General features: G+C 38.9%; 5 protein-coding genes across 7 annotated transcripts; 3 read left to right on the forward strand and 2 right to left on the reverse strand.

Moving 5' to 3' along the window:
• The first annotated feature begins 2,764 nt into the window (after nucleotides 1-2,764).
• Nucleotides 2,765-3,907, forward strand: LOC112290531 (photosystem I reaction center subunit psaK, chloroplastic). The gene is made up of 3 exons (XM_024536880.3): nucleotides 2,765-2,936; nucleotides 3,252-3,323; nucleotides 3,630-3,907. Exons 1-3 carry the CDS (start codon nucleotides 2,841-2,843, stop codon nucleotides 3,855-3,857), a joined length of 396 nt encoding a protein of 131 aa, XP_024392648.1. The 5' UTR covers nucleotides 2,765-2,840; the 3' UTR covers nucleotides 3,858-3,907.
• Nucleotides 3,908-4,336: 429 nt separating this feature from the next.
• On the reverse strand, nucleotides 4,337-8,114 carry LOC112290530 (adenosine kinase). The gene is made up of 13 exons (XM_024536879.3): nucleotides 7,721-8,114; nucleotides 7,259-7,312; nucleotides 6,965-7,011; nucleotides 6,809-6,840; nucleotides 6,480-6,581; nucleotides 6,069-6,136; nucleotides 5,843-5,919; nucleotides 5,584-5,681; nucleotides 5,374-5,438; nucleotides 5,179-5,245; nucleotides 4,933-5,055; nucleotides 4,759-4,819; nucleotides 4,337-4,588 (listed from the first exon to the last, which is right to left on the reverse strand). The coding sequence occupies exons 1-13, from the start codon at nucleotides 7,801-7,803 to the stop codon at nucleotides 4,440-4,442; spliced, it is 1,026 nt and encodes a 341-aa protein (XP_024392647.1). The 5' UTR covers nucleotides 7,804-8,114; the 3' UTR covers nucleotides 4,337-4,439.
• A 1,489-nt stretch (nucleotides 8,115-9,603) lies between these two features.
• Nucleotides 9,604-10,369, reverse strand: LOC112290532 (uncharacterized). Its single transcript, XM_024536881.3, has one exon. The coding sequence runs from the start codon at nucleotides 10,091-10,093 to the stop codon at nucleotides 9,896-9,898; it is 198 nt and encodes a 65-aa protein (XP_024392649.1). The 5' UTR covers nucleotides 10,094-10,369; the 3' UTR covers nucleotides 9,604-9,895.
• A 1,154-nt stretch (nucleotides 10,370-11,523) lies between these two features.
• On the forward strand, nucleotides 11,524-14,574 carry LOC112290528 (uncharacterized). Of its 3 annotated transcripts, none has more exons than XM_073538204.2 (8): nucleotides 11,524-11,869; nucleotides 12,191-12,650; nucleotides 12,810-12,872; nucleotides 13,227-13,366; nucleotides 13,558-13,595; nucleotides 13,762-13,810; nucleotides 14,009-14,176; nucleotides 14,324-14,574. In XM_073538204.2, exons 2-8 carry the CDS (start codon nucleotides 12,283-12,285, stop codon nucleotides 14,512-14,514), a joined length of 1,017 nt encoding a protein of 338 aa, XP_073394305.1. In that variant the 5' UTR covers nucleotides 11,524-11,869; nucleotides 12,191-12,282; the 3' UTR covers nucleotides 14,515-14,574. The 3 variants fall into 3 exon arrangements, with proteins under 3 accessions (XP_073394305.1, XP_024392645.1, XP_090111405.1); XM_024536877.3 differs by having other exon boundaries at nucleotides 11,524-11,789; XM_090255279.1 differs by lacking the exon at nucleotides 11,524-11,869 and having other exon boundaries at nucleotides 11,892-12,650.
• A 1,558-nt stretch (nucleotides 14,575-16,132) lies between these two features.
• Nucleotides 16,133-19,890, forward strand: LOC112290529 (phytochromobilin:ferredoxin oxidoreductase, chloroplastic). The gene is made up of 8 exons (XM_024536878.3): nucleotides 16,133-16,631; nucleotides 17,152-17,271; nucleotides 17,424-17,518; nucleotides 17,752-17,845; nucleotides 18,059-18,190; nucleotides 18,728-18,832; nucleotides 18,967-19,017; nucleotides 19,467-19,890. The coding sequence occupies exons 1-8, from the start codon at nucleotides 16,200-16,202 to the stop codon at nucleotides 19,653-19,655; spliced, it is 1,218 nt and encodes a 405-aa protein (XP_024392646.1). The 5' UTR covers nucleotides 16,133-16,199; the 3' UTR covers nucleotides 19,656-19,890.
• The last annotated feature ends 2,475 nt before the right edge of the window (nucleotides 19,891-22,365 follow it).

The raw sequence follows: 22,365 nt of genomic DNA on the forward strand, positions 1-22,365 counted from the left end.
CGATCATCCACGTCATCCATTTGGACTACTATTGGAACTGCTAGACCACTCATCATTATTAAAGAGGACAATGTGCCACTTAATTTCTTATTAAAATAACAATTGCCTTCTCCAAATATCTTTTTTGAACTTTTTAATCTCTTTAATTTACTATTATTATCTCTGAATAAGTTTATTGATTGAATTGGAGGTAAAAACGATGGATTTTGAAGCACGTTGAATTGGCCTTTATTGACAAGCAATTTATGCCATTTTATGGAATCAATTTTGATAGAATCGATAATTTTTGCTATTGAAAAGGTATCCAATGGAGTACCCAATTTTTTTGTATTTCTTCTTCTTGCAGTTAACGAGCTCAAGAGATATGCTGGGCTATTGACAAAATTTTCTGCAAGTGCTCTTGGCAATTTTCTTAATGGTATATATGTCTGAAATATTAGAGATCGGTCAGCTTCTGGATATGCTCGGATATGCTGACAAACATGCAACCATGGCTTAATCCAACTTTATTGACGCTTCTTCTTTAACTTACGTTCTTGCTTATTTTGCAATAATTTTCTTGCTTGCGCTCTCTCTTGTCTTTCTTTTGACTTGCATGTTTTCTTTACTGCAATGTTTTTATTCTTAACAACCATAATCTTTTATTATATACTACTGAATATGCTTCATATCTCCCATCTAACTACACATTTTTCTTCACTTTCAAATCAATTTTGATTTTATAACCTCTTTGCGTAACATCCAAAACTACTCGTTTGGTAGTTAATTCCTAACACTCAATACTATTGTCAATCCCTGGCAACGGCACCAAAATGTGGTTATTGTTTTACTTATTCTACAAAAAAATTTTAGAATAAACCTGTATAGGGGAATTTGAACGCAGGGAAAGACTAACCGCATGACTTTTTACCGTATTCCAAACTACTAAAAATACCAAAGAACACTGCAATACTTTCTCCTACTAACAATACTCCTTCATCAACTGATAACAACAATATGCAATCTCGTACTCTCTCAAAAGTCCGCTTAAAAACACACATAAATTCCATCCAACATTGAAAATAACAGACTTCCACTTCAACCAATCTGGCTTCACATAATTTCTGTAATCATAGACTTCTTCAATCAAAACATACACAACTCTCAATAAACAACAATTATAATCTTCCATCCATGAATAATCTCCTAATATCTTCTCATAATAATTCAATCACACAGTACTCTAATTTCATATTCAATATCTTATAAATCAATCTCTGAATTATTCTACATATTTACTTCACAGTGATCAAAACCTAAAACAACAAAATAAACAAGAAACAAGAGATAGAACCAAGCTTATCCCGGCTCATGACTATCACAGTCTGGCCCCTCCAATATCTTCTTCAATTACTATATACTTATCCCTGAAATAATAGATTCTAACCAACATTCCCTACTTAACCATTTTTCATAACTAATTCAATCATCTGACCTACTGAATTGACTACCTTAGGAATGATTAATCTATTTTACCAATATCTTATAGAAACAAATTTCTATCCATTCTACATGTACAATCTTTGCTAATGCCAAATATATACACTTCTAACTTTTCTTTTTTTAAAATAAATGTCATATTTAATATTTTATAAATAAATAAATTTTACTTTATTATTATATTAATGAATAGTTGATACCATACATAAAATATCATTCTAAAATCGAGTTGATTTGTTTCAATTTTTATTCCATCTTCAAAGCTATTAGATATCCTCGTTATTATTGTTGTTGCTCTTTCTTTTCTTTTCTTTTTCAAAATTATAAATCTTATTGAACTATTATTTGAGTAAAAAGTAAAAAAGTGGAAAAACCAAAGGTAAAAAATTGAAAATAAAATTGGTGGCTTATTTACTTGAAAGCTTATATTTAAGATAATAAATATATATATATATATATATATATATACAAAGATTTTTATTGACATGATCAAAGAACCTTTGGTCTTATTTGTATTCAAACTTTGGTACTAAGGTTCCATAAAAATCTCTACAATAGACTTAAATAGGCTTTGAATTATGTCATAATTGTCGACAATCAAGCTAACCTCAACTATCCAAAATAAATAGATAAATAAATGGAAAGGAAAAGAAAGAGAGACACCTTTATTGCTTACCTGATTCTTGCATTGAATTTTACTTTTGCGCCATATTCATCAATTTTTCAAGTTTATAAAAATATAATAAAATAAAATAAAATGGATTTAATTCTTTGTTTTTATACAAAGTTACTAAAGATTTAGCAACACAATAATTTCAAACAGCTTCTCCACTCACAAGAAATATTATTTTGAAAATCAGCGATTTGTAATTTCCAATTTCATCATTCAAACAAGTTCATTATTCACGGAAAGTTGTATCACAATCTCAACTGTTGTCCAATAAAGAAACAGTAAACCCCAGCCAGGCGCATTTACAAACAGCCTGTGAGGCCCATCCACTGGAAAGAGGGGCATCAAGAGGCGAGCCACGTAAGAGCTTGCAGCCTGCATCTCATTGGCCGAAGCGTGAACTCGTCCACCGTGACATTGACAAGTCAGCAAATAAAGGCGCGCGCCTTATCTATAGGGGGTCGGGGAAAAGGCGTCTGGATGGTGCACGATGCTCGCGGGGCTATGACCGTGGTGATTGGACGAGGGGCCCCATATCCACATCCCTATCTCGGCCCTGCAGCTTCGCCATCAAGACCTTCCATCCTCACAGCTGTAATCCAACAGCACACTCCTCCTTGCTTTTGTGGTTGCTGTTGTTGTTGGTGCTGCCGGTGGAGCTTGTTCGAGGGTGACCTATCGACGATTCGCAATGGCTGCCGTCGCCGCAACTATGTCCGTCGCCACTGTGCGCCAATTCGAAGGTCTCAAGGCCACCACCAGCTTTAGCAAGCCTGTGCCAAGCTTGGTATGCGCTCCACTCTGTCCTTGTAGCGTTGCAATAAGTCGATCTGCTATTGACATATCTGGTCTTTAGGTCCGAGTGATTTGCTGTACAATGCGAGAGACCAGTTGTAAGAGTTTTGGAGCGGTGTGTAATCCATTGCTGGCGGACTCCTCTATAGGTCTTGAGCGTTAGTCTTGTCCACCTCGAAGCGGATGATCGTCTCTCCTGTCGGTAATCAGTGATTTTGAATAATGTGTGTTACCTTTTTCTGCATTTGTTGTTTTCTTGGGAATACAGTGCACCACTATCTGAAATCACTCTTCTTATCGATTCCAGGTGATGAAGAAGTCTTCAGGAAAGGGTGCTTTGGGAGCACGATGTGACTACATTGGATCTTCTACCAACTTGGTAAGCCTGATCCTTCACTAGGGGAAGTTTGCGTGAACCTGCGCGAGATATATCTTATGTGATAGACTCTCTTTAATGACATGGAAGTGAGAGAACCTACTACCTGACCATGGAGCGATAATACGCCTCATTACCTTGGAGAATGATCTTTACTCTGAAAGGAATCCAAGTGAAGTGTTAAGAAAATTTACTGTCTCAGTGGGTGTTCTGTCCTGGCAATGTACTTTTGGCTTATTCTTAGAATAACGTCGGGCTTTTTACTAATTGTCTAAGCAAACTTTTACTGCGTGTCTGGTGAATATGCAGATCATGGTTGCATCGACCACTCTGATGTTGTTCGCCGGTAGGTTCGGCCTTGCACCTTCCGCCAACAGGAAGTCTACCGCTGGATTGAAGCTCGTGGATCGAGACTCTGGCCTCCAAACTGGTGACCCCGCTGGATTCACTGCCACTGACACCCTTGCCTGCGGAGCCATGGGACACGTAATAGGAGTAGGGATCGTTCTAGGATTGAAGGCCACAGCTGGTCTGTAAATCGCTCAATTCGTCGGCATGACACAATGAAATTAAGATATTACCTACCACAGCTGTCTCACAATTTGTCACAATTGACACACATATCTTCCTTGAGGTGGTCTGTCCTAGTCGAAAACTCCCTTTTATCAAGTCCTGCCCATGCCCAAAAACGTACTGATATATTCCCTCTTGCAACGGTGGGATTTTCCTTCCAACTGTCAGAAAGTAATTTGCGAATTGCTTCAGATTAGAGTATCTCTTTCCCAAAGAATTGTATCACACGTTGCATTATTCACCTTCACCTTGTCAGACTTAATTACTTCAGGGATGAATGATTATGTTTTGCAAACGAGTATTCGTTGATCACAACTCTGACCCCCAGTATACATGACGTTACGAGAAAAGTTTTGCAATATTCAGCATTTGACAGGTCGGAGAGAAAACTGATATGCAACCCACTCACGTTGATGATATATAAACAACCCCTTAAACCAATATACAGTGGAGAAAGTGATCACATCACGAATGGGAAACCGCTTGCATTGTGTGAAAAAGGTTGTAAATGGTAGAAAGGGAACAAACCTCTGCCTTAACAATTTCCTACTCCGACTGAAAACAAGGCTTCAAGGGAAAAGTACATCCTGAACGCTGAATAATAATACTGGATGCGTAGTTTCCTGCTCTAACACACTCCACAATGTCTTTCCCTAACACCAACTGAGACAAGAATCCTCCAACAAAAGCGTCACCTACGCAGACAAAAAAACGTAATTAGACCACTACATTAGCGCTTTCGAGATCCAAGTAGTTGCGTTCTCCTTTCTCGAGGAGAATCATGATATATTGCACAAACGAAGAGCTCCCAGACAAAGCAAGATCCTGTGGAATTGATGGGGGATTAAATTAATGAGAAACTAACCAGCAGCATTAGTGTCGACCAACTTGTTCTTGGGGATGACGGTGATTGGGATCTCAGTCACCTGGGAGAAAACCATATACTACATATTCTCAACACCAGATAGCCCAGCATATAACAACGTGCATCTATCAGCGTGCAAATTTCCTTGAATATAAGATTAAATTAAGCAAATACCTGTCCATCTACAGAAACAATTGTGGGATCAGTTCCCTGAGTGATAACAGCAACACGCTTGTGAGTGCCGCTAGCTTTGGGCAACGCAGCCAACTTCACAGCAATAATCTTGGTGTCCTCTGTCTGCAGGAGGAGGCGGTAAGAAAGACTTAGGTCGTAGCCATCAGAATCCAACAATAGCTCAGACACCCACCAATTCAGACAGTGACGAGCAGGCACATGCAGTTGTGTCATCAAATGAATTACCTCCCAACCTTGAACTTGAGCAAATGTTCTGGCCTCGCTCTCATTGCCAAAAATGAAATCAACGTAACTGCAGGATCGCACGAACAATGTCAATTAGACCTAATTTTCTGTTTTCATCCCTGAAATTAGTGAAAGCCAAACGTGCTAAGATAATCTACAAGGTAGGTTGCTAACAAGGTGGGCGGAAATATTTACGGAAAAAGCTCCATAAGGTCTTTAAACTGGCAGATGAATGGAGCAGCCAAGTTTATCATGTAGTACTGGCACACACAAACATGAAGAAGTCGCTTCACTTAGTACAGCCATGTAAGTACTCCATTAATGAGGTCACTGATACTTGACATTCAGGAACATTTCAGTGTAGTACTGGAGAGATTATCCACTAAATCTAAAATAGAGAACCACCTTTCCAGTCTCGGCAGCATGCCTAGCCACGGTCATCATGGACTCCGGTGAAACAGCAAGGAAGAAACCAGAGCTATATATGAATTTTGCCCTTTCCACTGCAATTAATCAGACAGATACGAAGAGATAGTAAAAGAACCTATTAAGAATTTGCCTGGCTATCAAGGAAATATTGAAAAACGCAACTGCGTCCCACCTCCACGGAAACAACGGAAATAAATCTTGAGAATACAAATACGAAGGAGTAGCAGAGTCGCACCGCAAACCCAGTTTTCTGGTTTCTTCAAGTGATCGATCTTGTACTTCTTGGCGGCTGACAGATTAGCGACCAAGGATCTGCAGTAAATAAAAGGACGGCATGTGATATATTAGAATCTGCCGAACGAAGCTAAACCAACAAAATCCAGCATACATACAGAAAAAAATTATCTGAATGCTTTTGAAAGCCCATGATGATGGCGTGCGAGCACGTTGGGTTACACTACCTCTCTCCCTTGACTACAAGTACGCCACAGGTTCCAGTAGGGAGTTCCTCGTCCACATCATATTGGATCTTTAGCACAAGACACATGAGAACATCGACATCAGAGCTAAAAGATTAGAATTCATAAATATTCACACAAATTGTATATTCTGCAGCATATTGTACACACGTAAAGAACTTATGATCCAGACCGCGAGGTTGTTGGTCCTCGATACTCTGCAACTCACTATTCCGAAGCTCAACAATCAGAAGTATAATTCTAATAAACTATTCATTGTGGACATGATGTTCATACCCAGCACGAGAGACTTCAAAACAAAAAAAATAAAACAAGCTAAGAAGTCATCGTCGAAGACCCACACTTTCTCAGCGAAAAACATCAAGTTATGCACAATCTTGAGTACAAGCTTACATTGACGCCTCCCTCAGAGGCAAGCTTGTACATACGGTCTCCAAACTCATCCTTTCCAACGCAACCAATGTAGCTGGTTGCCTTCGGTTCGCGCAGCATCCACTGATCATTTCGAAAGAAAAACCAGGTTAAAAGATAATAACACTTTGAATTTGGATCTGTTACAGAATTTGAGGGAAAACACAATTTTACTATGACCTTTGTGCAAAACAGGGAAAATAAACGAATTCCACTAGTTATTATGTTAGAAAAAAAAAAAACGAAGCGACTTAACCGTCAGCATTAGCATACGCAATCAGCTTAATCTACTCGTGTTCCCGAAAAAGTACCTGAGCAATCCTGATGGTATTTTGAGTGGCACCTGTATCCAGGGCACGCACAGCACAGGTTAAGTTTTTTGTACCACTCATGACAGTGCCTAGTGAAGAGTAAGCAAGAGATCTCTCACACTACATCCCTACTCGGTATCCGAATTCTAAACTCACCTCCTGCAATGTACTCCACATCAGGTCTGCCAGCTAACTCCTTGTAACTGCAAGTCCAGAAGAGGTAAAATAAGCACACGAATATTTCACATGTGCAGATCCGCGTACATAAAGCTTTTGAAATATCATCTCAGGATTGTTACAAGAATGAATGCTTCCCCACAAACCATCCTCTCCCATCCAAATATTGCTGCGAGCAAATTTCTGTGACAAGCTATGGATGACCCCTGAAATCTCACTGTGCATCTCAATAATACCGACTTCCGAGGACTGACCGGGTTTTGTTCAGCTCACATGGGAAGGTGCTTGTCTTCAGCGAGTATGGCGTTGTTTAGGGTCAGTCCATACCTGCAGGTCCAGCGTCAAAGATCAGAACAAATAGACCAAATGCAAGAAAGATCAAATCTATCACTTAGTTCTGTGCTACGCAAATGTAGATTTCAACGCATATAGCTCAAGTTGACAGGTCGAAGATGATGCCTATTCTCTAGGACGATCTTCAATTACCATGTAAGAGAAGGGATGACACGTAATTAAGAAGGTCCACACGGACTGAACTTGCGATCGCTACTATTCCCGAACAACAGGGTTTTTTAGAGCAGAATCTGAAGATTCAGGTTGGGAAGAATACAGGAAACACAAAGTGCAAAATGCCCCAGGTCGAAAACAAGGCAAGAGGCGCATAAAAATAAAAATAAAGGTTCAAATAAAAAACTGGTTAAAAGAATGACAAAAAGGAATAGAAGGAAACATTACTTCTCCAGAAAAGCCTCGTCAACCACGCAAGAGATGTCAAGCAAGGGATTTCCCATTCCCAGAAGCACTCCTTCGGACGCCATAGCGAGAGAAGAGCGAGGGAACCAGATGGAGGAGCGGCGAATCTGATCCCCACAACGATCAAAAATTCTTGCAGACACGAGGAAACGAAAGAAAAGCGAACAAATTAGGGAATTGATAAGTCAACCCGTCCATCCTAACCATCAGCAAAAAAAATTGATTCTCCACTGCTGCAGCATCCGCAACCAATGGAAGAAGGAGCTCGAGAATTTATGTGCAGATATGTATGATGATGGGTGGGTCGATGTAGTATATGCATGTGTCGATTTAAAAATTCCCCAAAATAACACTCAAAAAAATAGTAACAAATTCCCAGAACTGCCTCCTCGACAACGCCAGCACCCAAAGAAGCGGCCGCAAAGTCCGCCTTTTATATCCAACAACTGCATGGATGACATTTTAGATGGAGGATGAAATGATAATCGTTCATCCCTGGATTCGATAGAGGGGGCTCGGGGGCCTTCCCTCGTCATCCAAATCTTTATCGACTTAAGAAAGAAAGAAAAAAAAAGAGAGAGAGAGAGAAAGAGAAAGAAAGAGACTGGTCTTCCTCAACTATAATGTTTTTTTACTTATAAAACATCCACATCAGCTTTGCGAGTCTACTATGGATGTTGAATCTACAACGTTAGCCAAACGCAAAAGCTCATTAAACGCAAAAGCTCAGGAAGGAAGTTCAGAGCCCACGTCTGTAAACCAAAGCCAAACCCAGCATAAAATGTAAATAGGAGCTGGCATGGCAACGATACTAACAAAGTGTGATCATCGGTCCGGAAGTTCAAAAGAAAAACAACATGATGATCATCATGTGAAAGTGATCCACAGTGGTCTCCTAAAATTTTGTCGGAAGGTTGAGAGTGGCGATGGAATTGAGGAAGATATTACCGCCGACGACCCCTCACATCTGTCGCACCCTTGTTAGAACGTTCTAGTACATCTCGAGACTCTTTACTCGTTCCCAACAGTACACACCTGTTATAATTAAAGAAAACCGATCTCCTCTTCCAAGCCAACATTTTCGCCTCAAGATCCTCCAATTGGCAAGCACTAATTATGATAATATCTGCCAAACTTAGCAGCCATTGAACACTAATCCTCACGTAAGAAGCCAAGATGATAAATGGCTTGACTCATGCCGTTGTACGCATGCACAATATCGCTGCCAACCACATTGATTTTTTAACTGGTAAAATAATGCATATCAACAAAACGAGAACCATGAAATGAAGTTGCCAACCATATATCAAAACGTTCCAAGTGTTCTAAAATCTAAACTCCACCTGTACGCAGTGCACGGAGGGAAGAAACGACGTTTCCTTCAGCATCTATCATGATACTACTAAAAACGGACCAGCTCTGTACACGCTCATTGATATGCGCGGAAGTATCACAGCACTGTACAAACAGTAATTAGCAAGAAATCAAGCCTACCTTATTTCTGAGGGCGTGACAGTAACTTACACTACTCTGCTGATGTACATCGAACCATGCCTTACCGTAACCGACCTATCTGAAACCATGCTCCTTTCACAACAAGATCCCGACTGTAATCAAGAAGTAGTCTGTCGGTTTCAGACCACTACGAGTGTTAGCAATGATTAACCTTGACAATCGTGCATCTATAGGGATTTTAGCAGCACGTCAAGTGCAGCCCTTCGACTATATTGTGTATCAAAGCTCCCATAACCTAATCTTGACATCGCAACTTCATGTTCACATTCATAGTGGCCAAAGGTAAATAAAAAGAAAAAAAAGAAGTCGGGCAGGTCCCGCCACCAAGTACACCGAGTGGTAACACTTGATTCCTAAAACAATGAGTTTATTGCAGAAAGGATGCAGGACATAATACAGAGGATCTTTAAATCCGGCTGCTCTGGGATAAGCACCAAGCAGAAAACCACACAGTTGCACAATTCAAAAAACAGTGTACAGCCGTCATCAATTCTCCCAAAGACCATCAGCGCCAACGACATGCTAATCTACTCTAAACTATTCTGCAGGAATCAGTCGTCGAACCTCCGATCTTTGCAGATCAATTAGGGGACCAGGAGCATAGAGTAGACCAGTCCCTCTCACCCTGTACATTAACGGTAACTATTTCTTCATTGCCTGCTTCGCGGGTTGTTTTTGCCCATTCACTTGGGCTGCCTTCTTCGCCATTTTCTCCTGCAAAGCCTTAGCGTCACGCTCGCGACGCTGCTCCGGCGTCAAGCCATCGTCTCGCGCTTTGGTCGTCTTGGCTCTCGCAGCGGCCCTTTCCCGATCCTTCTCCCGCTGGTTACCCCTCGTCATCCTTGCCAGCACAACCTCGCCGCAAACGCTCCAAATAACCGCAACCTACGCGACGAGTCCAGATAACAACTACCACACCCGGAGAGGAGTAAGATTGAGGCAAGAAGCGGCAGAAGCCCTCGGCGGATGGGAAAGAAAACACGAGAAGAACCAAAAAAAACACTACCAGAGAGCGGCAACTGGTGGCGAGAAGCAGCATACTAAGCTAACCGGAGAAGAAGAGCTTATCAGAAGTCTCTGGAAGTTCGCCGATGATAAAGCTTGCCACGCGCAAATCGATGAGAACTGGGCGACGAAACTGGTGGCGAGAAGAACGATGCCCTAACTTGGTAACGACGACGCGGAAATGACGTGGACGATGTCCACCACCGCATACGTTCCAACCCTTCGTTCGTGACGTGGAGGGGTTGGTTCCGATCCGAGCTGGACAGATCTGGCCATCATTCACTTTTCCGAATGCCTATGGCCCATGTTTCCATCTAACGCTTTGATGCGACTGTCATTAACATTCATGAAATATAAAATATTCAATAACTCGATTTTTAAGCCTTGTAAGAAGGAAGATTTATCTATTATTATTTTAATCTACATAATCACTTATTGTGTAAGGAGTTATATATAAATATAAATGAACAAAAAAAGTAACCAACAAAAATAACAAATTGTAAATTATATCACTATGTGCATAAAACAACTGAAAACATCTTTCAAAAATTACTTGGTCATAAAAGTGATATATATATATATATATATATATATATAAATGTGTGTGTGTGTGTTAATGTCTAAATAAGTAGAAAACCATTTTGTAATTAAAAATAGATATAAAATCACATGGCACCCTCATATGCAAATAAATCTTGTTAAGACCCATAACTTGTATTTCCACAATTTAAAATGAATGAATATCAAATGATTTCTTAGAAATATAATTTTCTGTTTATTCAAATTTACTTTGTGTGTTTTTGTAAAACTGTTGATCGTAATATACTTTATCTTTGATAGAAGCATTTAAGCAACAAAAAAATTCCTTGCACATTTTCATTTAAGATTAAGATTTTTAAAATATGTTATTTTCAGAGAAGTCGTATATTATTCTTTAGTGAAATGAACAATGTGTAACATAATTACTGGTGTCGATTAAAACCTACTTTTCAACCAATACAAATGCTTTGAATCAAGATTCAAAACAATGCATTTGACTAACAATTTTGTTGTTCCAGTATGAACTACTTTTGATTCTCACACAGATACTCAAATGAACAGTGAATAGATCTATAGATAACCTAAAAGACTATTGAATTACTGATTTTTCAGTTTAATTTGTTCAACGGGTTTCGGTCTCCGAGACAGCCACGGTCATAGGCGCGCAGGGGTAATGCCCACTGCCAAAAATTCGGTGCGGAGAGTGTTTTGCTACTGTTGTTATCGGTGAAGGTGTTGTTGTTATTGTGGTTGCAGCAACAGCAGACAACAGGAACAGTTCTCGAGCGGGGTCACAAATAATGCGGAAGAGGATTGTGTTGTGAGAAACCGGAGAGACACACCGTAAGAATGGCTATTAGGGTTTCGCTCCCCCCCTCAAACGTGGTCATTCCCTTGCGGCTTTCGTCCCTAGGGCGCCAATCCCATCCCGCAGCGTCGATATCAGGCGAGAAGTTCACGAAAACGCTTCTGAAATTGCAGTTGCCAGCTGGTATGTGGCTCACGAGTGGTCTCGGGGCGCTTGTTTGACTTAATGTGTGGAATTCTGCCAACGGCATTGTGTACCTGAAGGTTGCGGCGTCATTTTTATTTATTTATTTATTTTTATTTATTTTTATTTGTATATGTTTTTGTTTGTTCCCGCTTCTTCTTTTGTTTCAAAAAATGTGTTGAAATCTTTCATTTTGATCTAATCTTAAAAAATTGGAGTTAATTTTGTCAAGTGCACAGTGTTGTTGATGTGTAGTAAACATATAGCACTTAGTGATTTTTTTATTTTTTATTTTTTTATTTTTTCCAAGTTGCAACGCTTCACGTTGATGCATGCTCCTGGCGTAATTGTTTCTTGTTTTGATCTGTTTGTTTCTACCTTTTCACTTGGTGATCATGTAGGCTCGTATCAATACCAGTTGATATCAAGGCGACCGTCTTTCAGCCTCTCCGTCATTTGCCATTCCACTAATGGCAAGCCACTGAATGGGAATATGAATGGTTCCAGTGAGTCATTGCCAGATTATGAATCTTTTGATGTAGCTGGTATTCAGCCTTTAGGTGAAGGCTGGGATCCTTGGAAGCTATCAGGTGAATATTCTGGTTCTAGTGGAGGGGAGGGTGATACTTCTGTTAGGAATCCAGGGGGTGAGACGTCAGGAAGGGGTGGCATGGATGTAGTGCCTAGAAATACAGTGAACAAATACGGTGCCGTTGGTAACGAAGGAGAGGAGCCTTTTCGAATACTGGCAGATGGGAGGAAAGCATATTTGGATGAATTGGATGTTTTAACCTTACTAGTTCCACCCCCGTTTTTAAAGCCTATGTCGAATAAGAACTACAATCATGCAGCATTTTTGTGGTAAGTAAGAATCCCAAGAGCTCGCTAAGTGAACATACAAGATGTTAAAGCATCTTGTCAGCTATATTTTTCATGCAGTGGATTGTCAGGTGTGAAGCTGTCATTAGTTGCGAAGAAGTTTGTGGAAACCCAAAGTCGTCAAAACATGGAGATGTGCAGGAAAAAGATCGCAGCCATCCCAGAGGAGCGCAGGCATCGGTTACTTGACTTGCTGGAACCCAGGTAAGCTGGCATGCCTGTTTGTCTCCTACTGTATTTGTTCAGGCTTGTACTTAATTTATTTATTTATTGTGCTTGCTCGTCCTTAGAATTTCTTTTACGTCGACTTAGAAGTTGTAAACTTGGAGATGTTTATCGCCAACTCAAGCTTTAGGTTGCAGCTGTTCGCACAACCCTCATGGTGCGCATCTGCAGTATTTATCAGTATGCTCGTGCTACGTGGAGTTACTACCAGGCCTCTTTGTACACTAATTGGGAGCGACAGTGTGCACGAAACATTGACCAGTGGTTTACTTGATTTTTCCGCTATTCTGCGATCATTTGAAAATCAATCTGTATGCATGTTTGCACAAGCAGGCACATAACCGCAATGTGGAAGATGACAGAGCTCAGATATGAAGATCCGGGGCTCTATCTGCAGAATGCTTCACGATTTCTCCTTAATCCAGCTGCTGAACCCCTCCAGCCCTTAGTCTGGACGGGACAAGTAAATGAAGGTAGAGGTTCTAAATGCCATATCTATCTGCTTTGTACGTATTCCGGCGTTTTTGGGTTTTTCTCGTTGAGTAGATTATCTACAAAATTTTGTGTCGAGTTCAGAAAGTTGAACAGACGAAGATTTTTTGCCCTTGTCAAGTCACTGCAAAAAGAGCTGATTCATGGAATTGGGTGATTTGGCTGGTATCAGTGCCCTGGGTTTTCAACTTTTTGAGCCGATTTAAAAAGGTAATTTGTAGTGTAAAGAACAATCTATATATATATATATATATATATATTTGTTTTAAAGCAGTTCTTGTGAATGTTACTGTCTTACTCTGATTCACTTATGTTTACTGCTACTTTTGCTTGAACCCATTTTATATCGTTTAATATTAGCAAGTGGATGCTGCAGGCTTTTTTCTACAGTCAAGATAGAGAGTTATATGGCAGGGTGATTACAGGTGAGTCGGTCGAGTGGTATTGTATAGCTTTCAGGGTTGCACTGAATTCAGACTAGTGAATCGGTGTATATTTTGACATCACATCTCAGTAGTCATTTTGTTTCACACTTAGAGATCGTTCAACAAACTTGAGCAAGTTGGTACTGTTCGTAACAATCTTTTCTTGACTAGGCGTTCGTGGCGTTTTGCATAATGCAGGAGGCGGTGTGCTGGAGGGGCTTGGGAACAAAGTTGCACCTCTGTACTTCAAAGTCAGACCAATAAGAACTGTATTAGCCACAAATGAGCAGTGCGACTTCGCCTTTTCTTATGATGATGGGCATTTTGAATTGAAAAATGCTGTGCCGAATGGATTTCCACAGCCAGGTATCTTTGGGATATATTGACTTGTACAATACTGGTGCTGATGACTACAAAATTGAAGTGTTAGTCATGCGTTCTGATATTGTTGATTAGTGTTCTTGATTAGCGCATTGTGGATTGGTGCCCTAATTGTGATTTGTCATTTGACAGGAAAGCACCCATTCGCCTTTGGCAAGAAGTTTTATGACTATGTTCGTGTAGTTGGTCCAGGAGTTGTCGTTGGACAGTCATGGTATGGATCTGCATCCGGTAGTGAAGTTTCTAGGAATAGTGAGTTGGGTCCTCGTAAGTACTTAGGTGAGTTTTTGTTAATTCAAAACTATGCGAAAGTCTCATCATGATATGTGCTTAATTCTTGACACTCATGTCAATCAATGTAATGTACACGGCATGTCTCTTTATTTCATCTTGTACAAGTATGGGTCTGGTGCTGATACAGTCGTGATTAATCCCTACCAACAAATGTGTTTCCTGGTGCAAAGAACTTTTGGGATATGTTTCATGTTTTGCGCAGCAGTCTTCCATCTTTTATGTTATAATGAAGTACAATTCCAGGTCATGCCACGAGGCATTTTTGCATAATTGTACTCACTGCGGTGCAAAGTTCTGTAGTCGGCTTTACTGTGCCTCGTATCATGTACCGTTTACCGTGTTTTGTTACTTATACGAGAAGCGAACTTGACAGTAGGGTGTGTATACAAGTAGTATGAAGTGAAGAATAGTTATCTCTTTTTCGGCTAATTATATTTGTGCCTATACCTGCGCAATACGAACTAAAACTATTTGTTTTGAGGTGAATTGAAATGTAAATTGGAAACAACGCCATCAGCCTCGATTTGATCCGCTTGTGGTCTGTATCCCTGTTGCATTTGTCTTAGATATCAATGGTTCTAACAGTAAAGATAAATGACTTTTGTTGATTCATTCCTGTCTGTTTTGTCGATATTGGACTTGAAAAACATTTCCAACTATTTTTAGGAGCGTCGAATCCGTTTTGAACGAGAGACTTTTGAATGGGGAAACAGCATCAGGAAACCAGCACTTCCACCAACACATCTACTCTTTGAATGTGCTCTTTAAAGGTTATGAATGCAAGCTCTCCACGACAACGCCTTCTGCTTAGGATTTCTACAAAAACTATCCAGCTTCGTAGCGTGGTGCAGAGAAGCTGCAGAACTGGATTGCGTATGCTACCTCCTGTTCGCCGGAGATGGTTCTCAATAACCCGTCTGGACCCCGCCAGAAGTACTCCATGTTGCTGAATTCGAATCTCAGACTGCCGGTGGCTGATTTCAGATACGATGCTGCCCGTGTGCTCAAATAGCAACACATCACTCCGACAAATCAGCTCATCATTCAGACGTAGATAGAATAATGGTGACTTAAAGCCGAGGTCTCAAACTACCCAATTGGCAATGATTTTTCAAAACCCATGTGTGTTGATTGAGGGCAACATGAAGCATGGCCGTGAAAGCTTTCTGTGCTCCAAGTTGGCCACTCGTTCCTTAAGCAAGTTAACGACGAACACCGCAAACAACGATTTCTATAAATGCACAATCTCAATCGCGTGTTAACCCATTCTACCACCGACGGACCAGCCACCGGCAGAAGCGCAATAGGGAAGTGGAAACACGAGGTAAAATGGCGTCACAATTCACAGAGGAAACCTGGCCATGGCGGAGGCAAATGTTTGCGCTGTCGTCGTCAGGGTTGGTCATAGGCATCGGCCGTGAGGGAGGCGGTGAGAGGGTTCCACGGTATGATGGATGAATGTGATCTCTGTCCCAGCTGGATGGGCTTTTGTGGGTGGGCTCTGCGATTCCTCCTCCGCTTGAGAACTTTGCCGCGTGCGCAGCTCGCGCAACTTGTTCTGCTTCCCGATTCTTCGTGATTGTTGGTGCGTGTGCCAACTCGGACGTTTTTACAGGATTTCGTGGTCTCGGAAGCAGAGTATTATCCATAGCGAGTGTATCTTTGCTTGAGAGCATTAAGGAGCCCTTTCTCATGCGCAGGTGGGGAGCCTGCAATGGCGCTCGTGAGCTCGCGTTGTGGCGCAGGGGGACATAGTCTGTGTAGTCGTCAAGCGTTGGAGACGAACAAGGTTAATGGACGCTCCGGGAGCACTGTAATTGTGGGTGGGGCTCTGTGGAGCTCGATTGGCAAGTCGTGTACTGGAGCGGCTTGCTTTGTGCCTTCGGCTGTGTGTGTGAGGCGTGGGAGATTTGTGTGTCATGGCAATGCGTGGGTGCTGAGGCGAGATCAGAAGGGTGGCCCCCGTGGGGTTTGTCTTCATGGTGACAAGCATACTAGGGCTAGAAATGTCGAGATTGCTGCTTTGAACAGGAAGGATTTAGACGCGTGTGGAAGTGGTGTAGCGGAAGGATTGTTCGATAAATTCCTGGAGTATGCTGTAAGGGCAGTAGAGCAACGAGCAGACATCTCTCCGCTTCCCTGCCAGGTACAATTTTTCTGATCTAACGATTGAGTTAGCCTCGATCTAACTCTTGTTGACCTTCTACGGGGATAGAGGTTAGGGTGTGATGCAAACGTGTACGATTGTGGTTCACGAGTTTATACTTCCTAGAAACCGAATCGGTGTTCCTGACTTTATGTAGTCCTCATGAGAAGTGGTGGGGCAAATTCAAAGGGCCACCTGGCTGATTTGAATGATTTCTGTCGACGCCAATTTATCTTGTACCACCTTGGCTATTAAGATAGAAATCCCAAATTGGGCGGAGAGGAGGGCAGATAGGATGCAATTTTATAGTTTGCAACGAGATTTATTATGTGGACTCAGATGATAACGTTCACTGTTCCAGACGATAAGTCGTAAATAAATAACTTTTATTTTATAACTTTCCTACTCAGTTCTGGGAAAAGGTGAATTTTTGCACTCCACATTTGTCATTGCTCTCTCGTGTATTGTTTGTAATCTAATGTTTATGGGTCTAACCTGTTATGCAACATTTGAATTGTAGGGTGAGTTTCAGAATATGGTGGCTGCTGATGGACAGTCTGTGGTCAAGAATGTTGCTTTTGAATCCACGAAATTTCGTCTTTTTCGATGCGCAACTATAAATGGTGGAGATAACATGCAGGTCTTTTACGAGAGCCTTGCTAGTTTTCTTTAATGAGAGTTTTCGTCTCTTTTAGCTATGTAACTCGTTCTTCTTTTCGATGTGATGGTTTAACTGTAGCCTCTAACAGGGCGTTCTATGTGAAGCTGAGAGACTGCGTGGGTAGGGTGCAGGTGTTGAATGTGGCTATCTGTGCACGGCCTGAATACGACCTTCCAATATTTTGCGCCGATTTTTTCTCAACTGCAAGGATGAACATCGTGGTTCTGTAAGCATCGTGACACTCTTCTACATCTAGGGCTGATATAATAGAGTATAGTATAGTGTCTTGTTCTACTAGTCAAACAAAAATTTCTCTTTTTGTTGGCTCGGTGTTACACGCGCAGTTTTTGGAGTACGAAATATTATATATGTGTAACTCACGATTGCGACTGATTCGCTCTTGCTTAATTGTCATTGCCATTGAAGTGATGTGGTGCAACACTTTTTTTTTGTGTGTAGAGATTTGAACCCTTTATATAACACTGAGCAGAGGCCTGAATATAAGGAGAAGTATTATTCTCGCATATTACCGCTGGGCAATAAGTATGCAGAGGTAAGATATTGACAATATTGCTTTTGAAGTCCTGGATGTTCGTGCAAAGCAGATAAACATGTTTGGGCTCTTTTGAGACGGATTTTGTATAGACCACTAAGTCGATGATGATGTCAGTCTTCAACCATAGGCACTAAGGACTCTTAGTGCTCATTTTAAAGTTATGCAACCTTCAGACTAAATTAATGTATGCTCTTGTTGTTGGGATTGCAGTTGCTACCATGGGGTGACAAACTCACTGCAGAATCGATACAATTCTTTTCACCTATTGTTTTATGGACCAGACCTGCAAGCCGTGAAGAGATTCAAGAGACAGTGTTCCGTGCTTTCAAAGACTATCTTGATGTATGTTACCTTTTTCCATTTACTTACACTAGGGATTTGGAAATTTACCACTTTACATTTTAAGTCTTTCGTGTAGTTATTCAGCTAGCACAAATTATAGACTACAAAGAATTTAAATCTTTCCATGAATCTTCTGCATAGTGGCTCTTTTAGGTGGTGGTTCGAAACATAGCATCGAAAGGCTTTATGGCTTGGAAAATTTACATTCTGTTGAATGGTGGAGGAAGTTATTCGCGGTCTTATACTGAAATGTTAGACAAATGTTAGAACTTTTCAGACCAGACAAAAGAGTTAAGTGTAGTAATGATCGAGTCCTTTTGTAAATAATGGTAATCTCCAACTGCTACATAAGGCTCCCATACTAATGGTGCATCCAGTCCGGGAAATCGAGGTCACGAAGTTGCAGAATTTACGACAGCTTTGAAGAACAAAGATTGTAGGTATATCTTAAGCATGCGTTTTCTAGGAGTACTGGGGGTAGTGAATTTTTTTGCATCTCTAACTACTTGAAAATTGTGTTGTTTTGGAAATATATAGGCTTGGTTGGACATGGCGGACAAAGCAAATCCGTCTAACGATGCCTATGAGATTGCAGAAAACCAAGAGTCTCATCATCGGTATTTGATGTGGCGTGCTACGAAGGTATTTATCCAGATCGGGCTGCCAGTTTTTTCGACGAAAACTATACAAGTTTTTGCTAGTTTTCTGCTTCGAACAATCCACTATTGTTAGTTTACCGTTTCTTATTAAATTCTTGTCGTCTACCGGATATGCAGGATCCAGGAAGGTACCTACTGATGCGCCTCTTTGGGGAGCCTCTGTGCGAGGTTAGTACCTATTTTAACTCTCTTGGTCTCTCTGTACCACTTTCACGTGGTAAAATTCATATATTAATTTTGTCCGTGGGCCTTATAGGCGATTTTTCCTGTTAAGCCAATTTTCACCTTTCATCCCACTACAAATGGAAGTCCTAATAGAAGTGCAATTTAAGTCGCTAGGTGTGAATCAACTATAACATGCGGATGTTAGCACAGTTGCGTGAGGTCCCACTGGAAAAGGATATGTCAATCGTTGAAAACTGATCCCAATGAAGAACGACTTGGGTAAAGAGGTGCTGTGTGGTGTTTCAAGTACGACCTTGTAATGTGATACGTTCATCGTATCACTACTACCCACATACTCTTTATCCACTCCGGTTCTTTGGGATTTGGAGTTTTCATGTGATGCGTTCATCTTTGTTTGACCCCCACACTGTATGTTGTGGCTTCTCTTGCAGAGGTATATAACCGAGTTCTTGTTCAACGGGGTGAATACGCTTGGGACAAAAACATTTTTGGACTATTTTCCAGAATATAGAGGGGTCGATGGTAGCATCATCAAGCAGCGTAGCGTGGTTGGAAAGGCCTACGCAGAGCGTCCTTGGAATAAGGACGGGACCTTCGCTCCTATGCTTCATGAAGTGTAAAGTAAGAATCTTGGACGTTATAGTTTTGATCAATTCTCCTTAAGCTACGTCGTGAAGCACACTATTAGTTGTACATATGAGCTTTTTAAGATCAGTGGTTTTAAGATCAGTATTGTGCAGTATTGATTAATAGTAGTAGAAGTTGTAGTAGAATATTTTGCTGTGCTTCTAGTGCAACTAGGGGATGGGTGTGCCTCCCCAGATTTTTTGTTATGAAAGTTTCAGTTTCGGTTAACCCTTTACTAGCAGTTGTGCATTTGCGAAGACGATATGTGTCTGGGTATTCACTACTGCACCGTATGAAGATATTATTATTGGCCTTCATTGTTATCTGGAAACATTCCTAGTGATAAAGAAAGGAGAATACTGAGTGGGTACTTGCTTGATTCTGGTTCATGCTTGAGATTCGGTGTTTCTTTTCTATGATTTGTATTCACTGGGATGATTAACTAGTTTCCCCTATGAATTTCTGGGTCCCATAGTGCTCACTGCTAACGTGACGATGAAACATCATGTTGTGATTTGTGTATCAAGAATGTGCCAGATGGACACGAATTGTCAATGTCAAGAAAAAATTGAAGTCAAGGATATGTCGATTGATTGCAGGTCTAATGTCTTAGGTTCAACATTTGATTTGCTTTACAGAAAAATGATAATGTTTTCAATCAACATTCAAATGGCTAGGAGTCTCTTGAATGTGTACATGAAGCATTTTATTCTTTTATTCTTTTCCTTATCAAAAGCCACAACAATTGCAATCATCTAACAAAACAAATAATACTCTTTATTAGAGATATAAAAGAGCATATGGAATGGCCTATTAACACTGATGTGGTATAATTAAGTTTTTGGAACGAAAATTTTGAAAGGCAAAAACTTTACAAATTAATATAAAATTGTAGCACACTTTGTGGTTAAAGCAATTTGAAAAGCAAATATAAGGCTATACTATTTGGTTGATTTTTTAACCTTATTTTTAAACAAAAACTAAGAAAGAATAGAGCTTCTTTTAACAAGTGGTCCAAGACTACTTATTCCAAATATAAAAATTGCAACAATAACCAAGTAATAAAATTAGTAAAAAGAAATGTATTAGGAGAAAATGGGACCATTGAAAAGACCTTGATCATTGTGGTGATTGTGAAAACAACTTGGTTGGAAGGCAAGACCACAATTGCAAGTATGATTACCATTTGTTAGACTTCAATGTATTATACCTAAATCAAAATAAGGCCTTAAATGCTACTATGTATACAAAAGTTTAATATATGATTTTAAAATTTTAAAATATGTAAACATACTTAATAATGCATAAATATGTAAATAAATATCCATACATACATATGTATATTGAGTCATAAAATTATAAAATTTTGATTTAGAAAAAAAAAGAAAGAAAATCAACTTAAATTATTTTATTTATAATAAAAATATTTTAAATTTATAAAATTCTAAATATTAACACTTTATACAAGCAAAACCTTAAATTTTAAATCTAATAATTCTTCAAATAACTATCATTGTTATTATTCAACAATCTTTATAAATACTTTGTTAATATAGTAATATTGTTATTTAGCATTACTAATACTTTTTATTAATACATTAATATATTTTAGTTAAATAACTATTTTACTAATACATTTTACTATTTGAGTGCTTTATATATATATATATATATATATATATATATATATATATATAATATTACAAGCATGAGATACACTAAATATTTAGGAGTATATTCCAAATACTTCTAAGAGCCAAATTTGATGACTATTTAAATTGCATGACTACTACTTTAGTTAATTATTATAAGAAAAATATTTTAAAGTTTACTAATTAATTCTTTAATAAAAACTCAATATCTTGTAATTAAAGAACGATTTTTTTTCTTGTTCTTATATAAATATCCATCAAAATTATTAAATAAATTATCTTAATTATTAACTCAAGATATTATAATACCAATTTAGTCAATTTTATTTTGACAAATTTTTTAATAATTTTAGTAAATAAAATTTAAAATTATTTATATTTTAATATCATATAATATATGTATAAATGAATATATATATATATATATATATATTTAGATAATATTTATTAGTTTTAAAATATTTTTAAATAAATATCATTTTATATTAATCAAATAATACAAATAAATAAACTATGATATAGATGACAAATTTTATATGTGAATATTAACATAAATTAACTACTAATAAGAACCATGTTTATTTTATTAGTTACTATTTCATAAATTTTCATAATTTAATGTCATATAATAATATTATTTATATTTTATAATAATAGTAAAAATATTTTAATATATATTTTAACATTTTAAGTAGTTAAATCAAGCTATAATTTTTTTTTTCTAAAGCAATCAACATTATCCTTTATTCTCATAGACAGACAAAATTATTACATATTTGATTGCCCTTTTAGATTTTGTAAGATAGTGAATTTATTTGTAAAACTGTTTTAAAACCTTAATTTTTTTTAATATCTTCTATAAGATTCTAAAATATTTTTAGTAGTGTAAAGGTTTATAAAACCCTATAAACTCTCTATTCTCTTTTTAAAATTTCAATAAGAGAAACTTTTATATGTTTGGTATGTTAAATAATATTCATAATATCTTTTAGTGGTTTCAATAGAATATGGTTTCTATAATATAAATAAGAAAGGAAGACAAGAAATACCT

This window comes from Physcomitrium patens, chromosome 13 (genome assembly GCF_059467195.1).
Source record: "Physcomitrium patens ecotype Gransden chromosome 13, ASM5946719v1, whole genome shotgun sequence".
NCBI classification, from domain to species: domain Eukaryota; kingdom Viridiplantae; phylum Streptophyta; class Bryopsida; order Funariales; family Funariaceae; genus Physcomitrium; species Physcomitrium patens.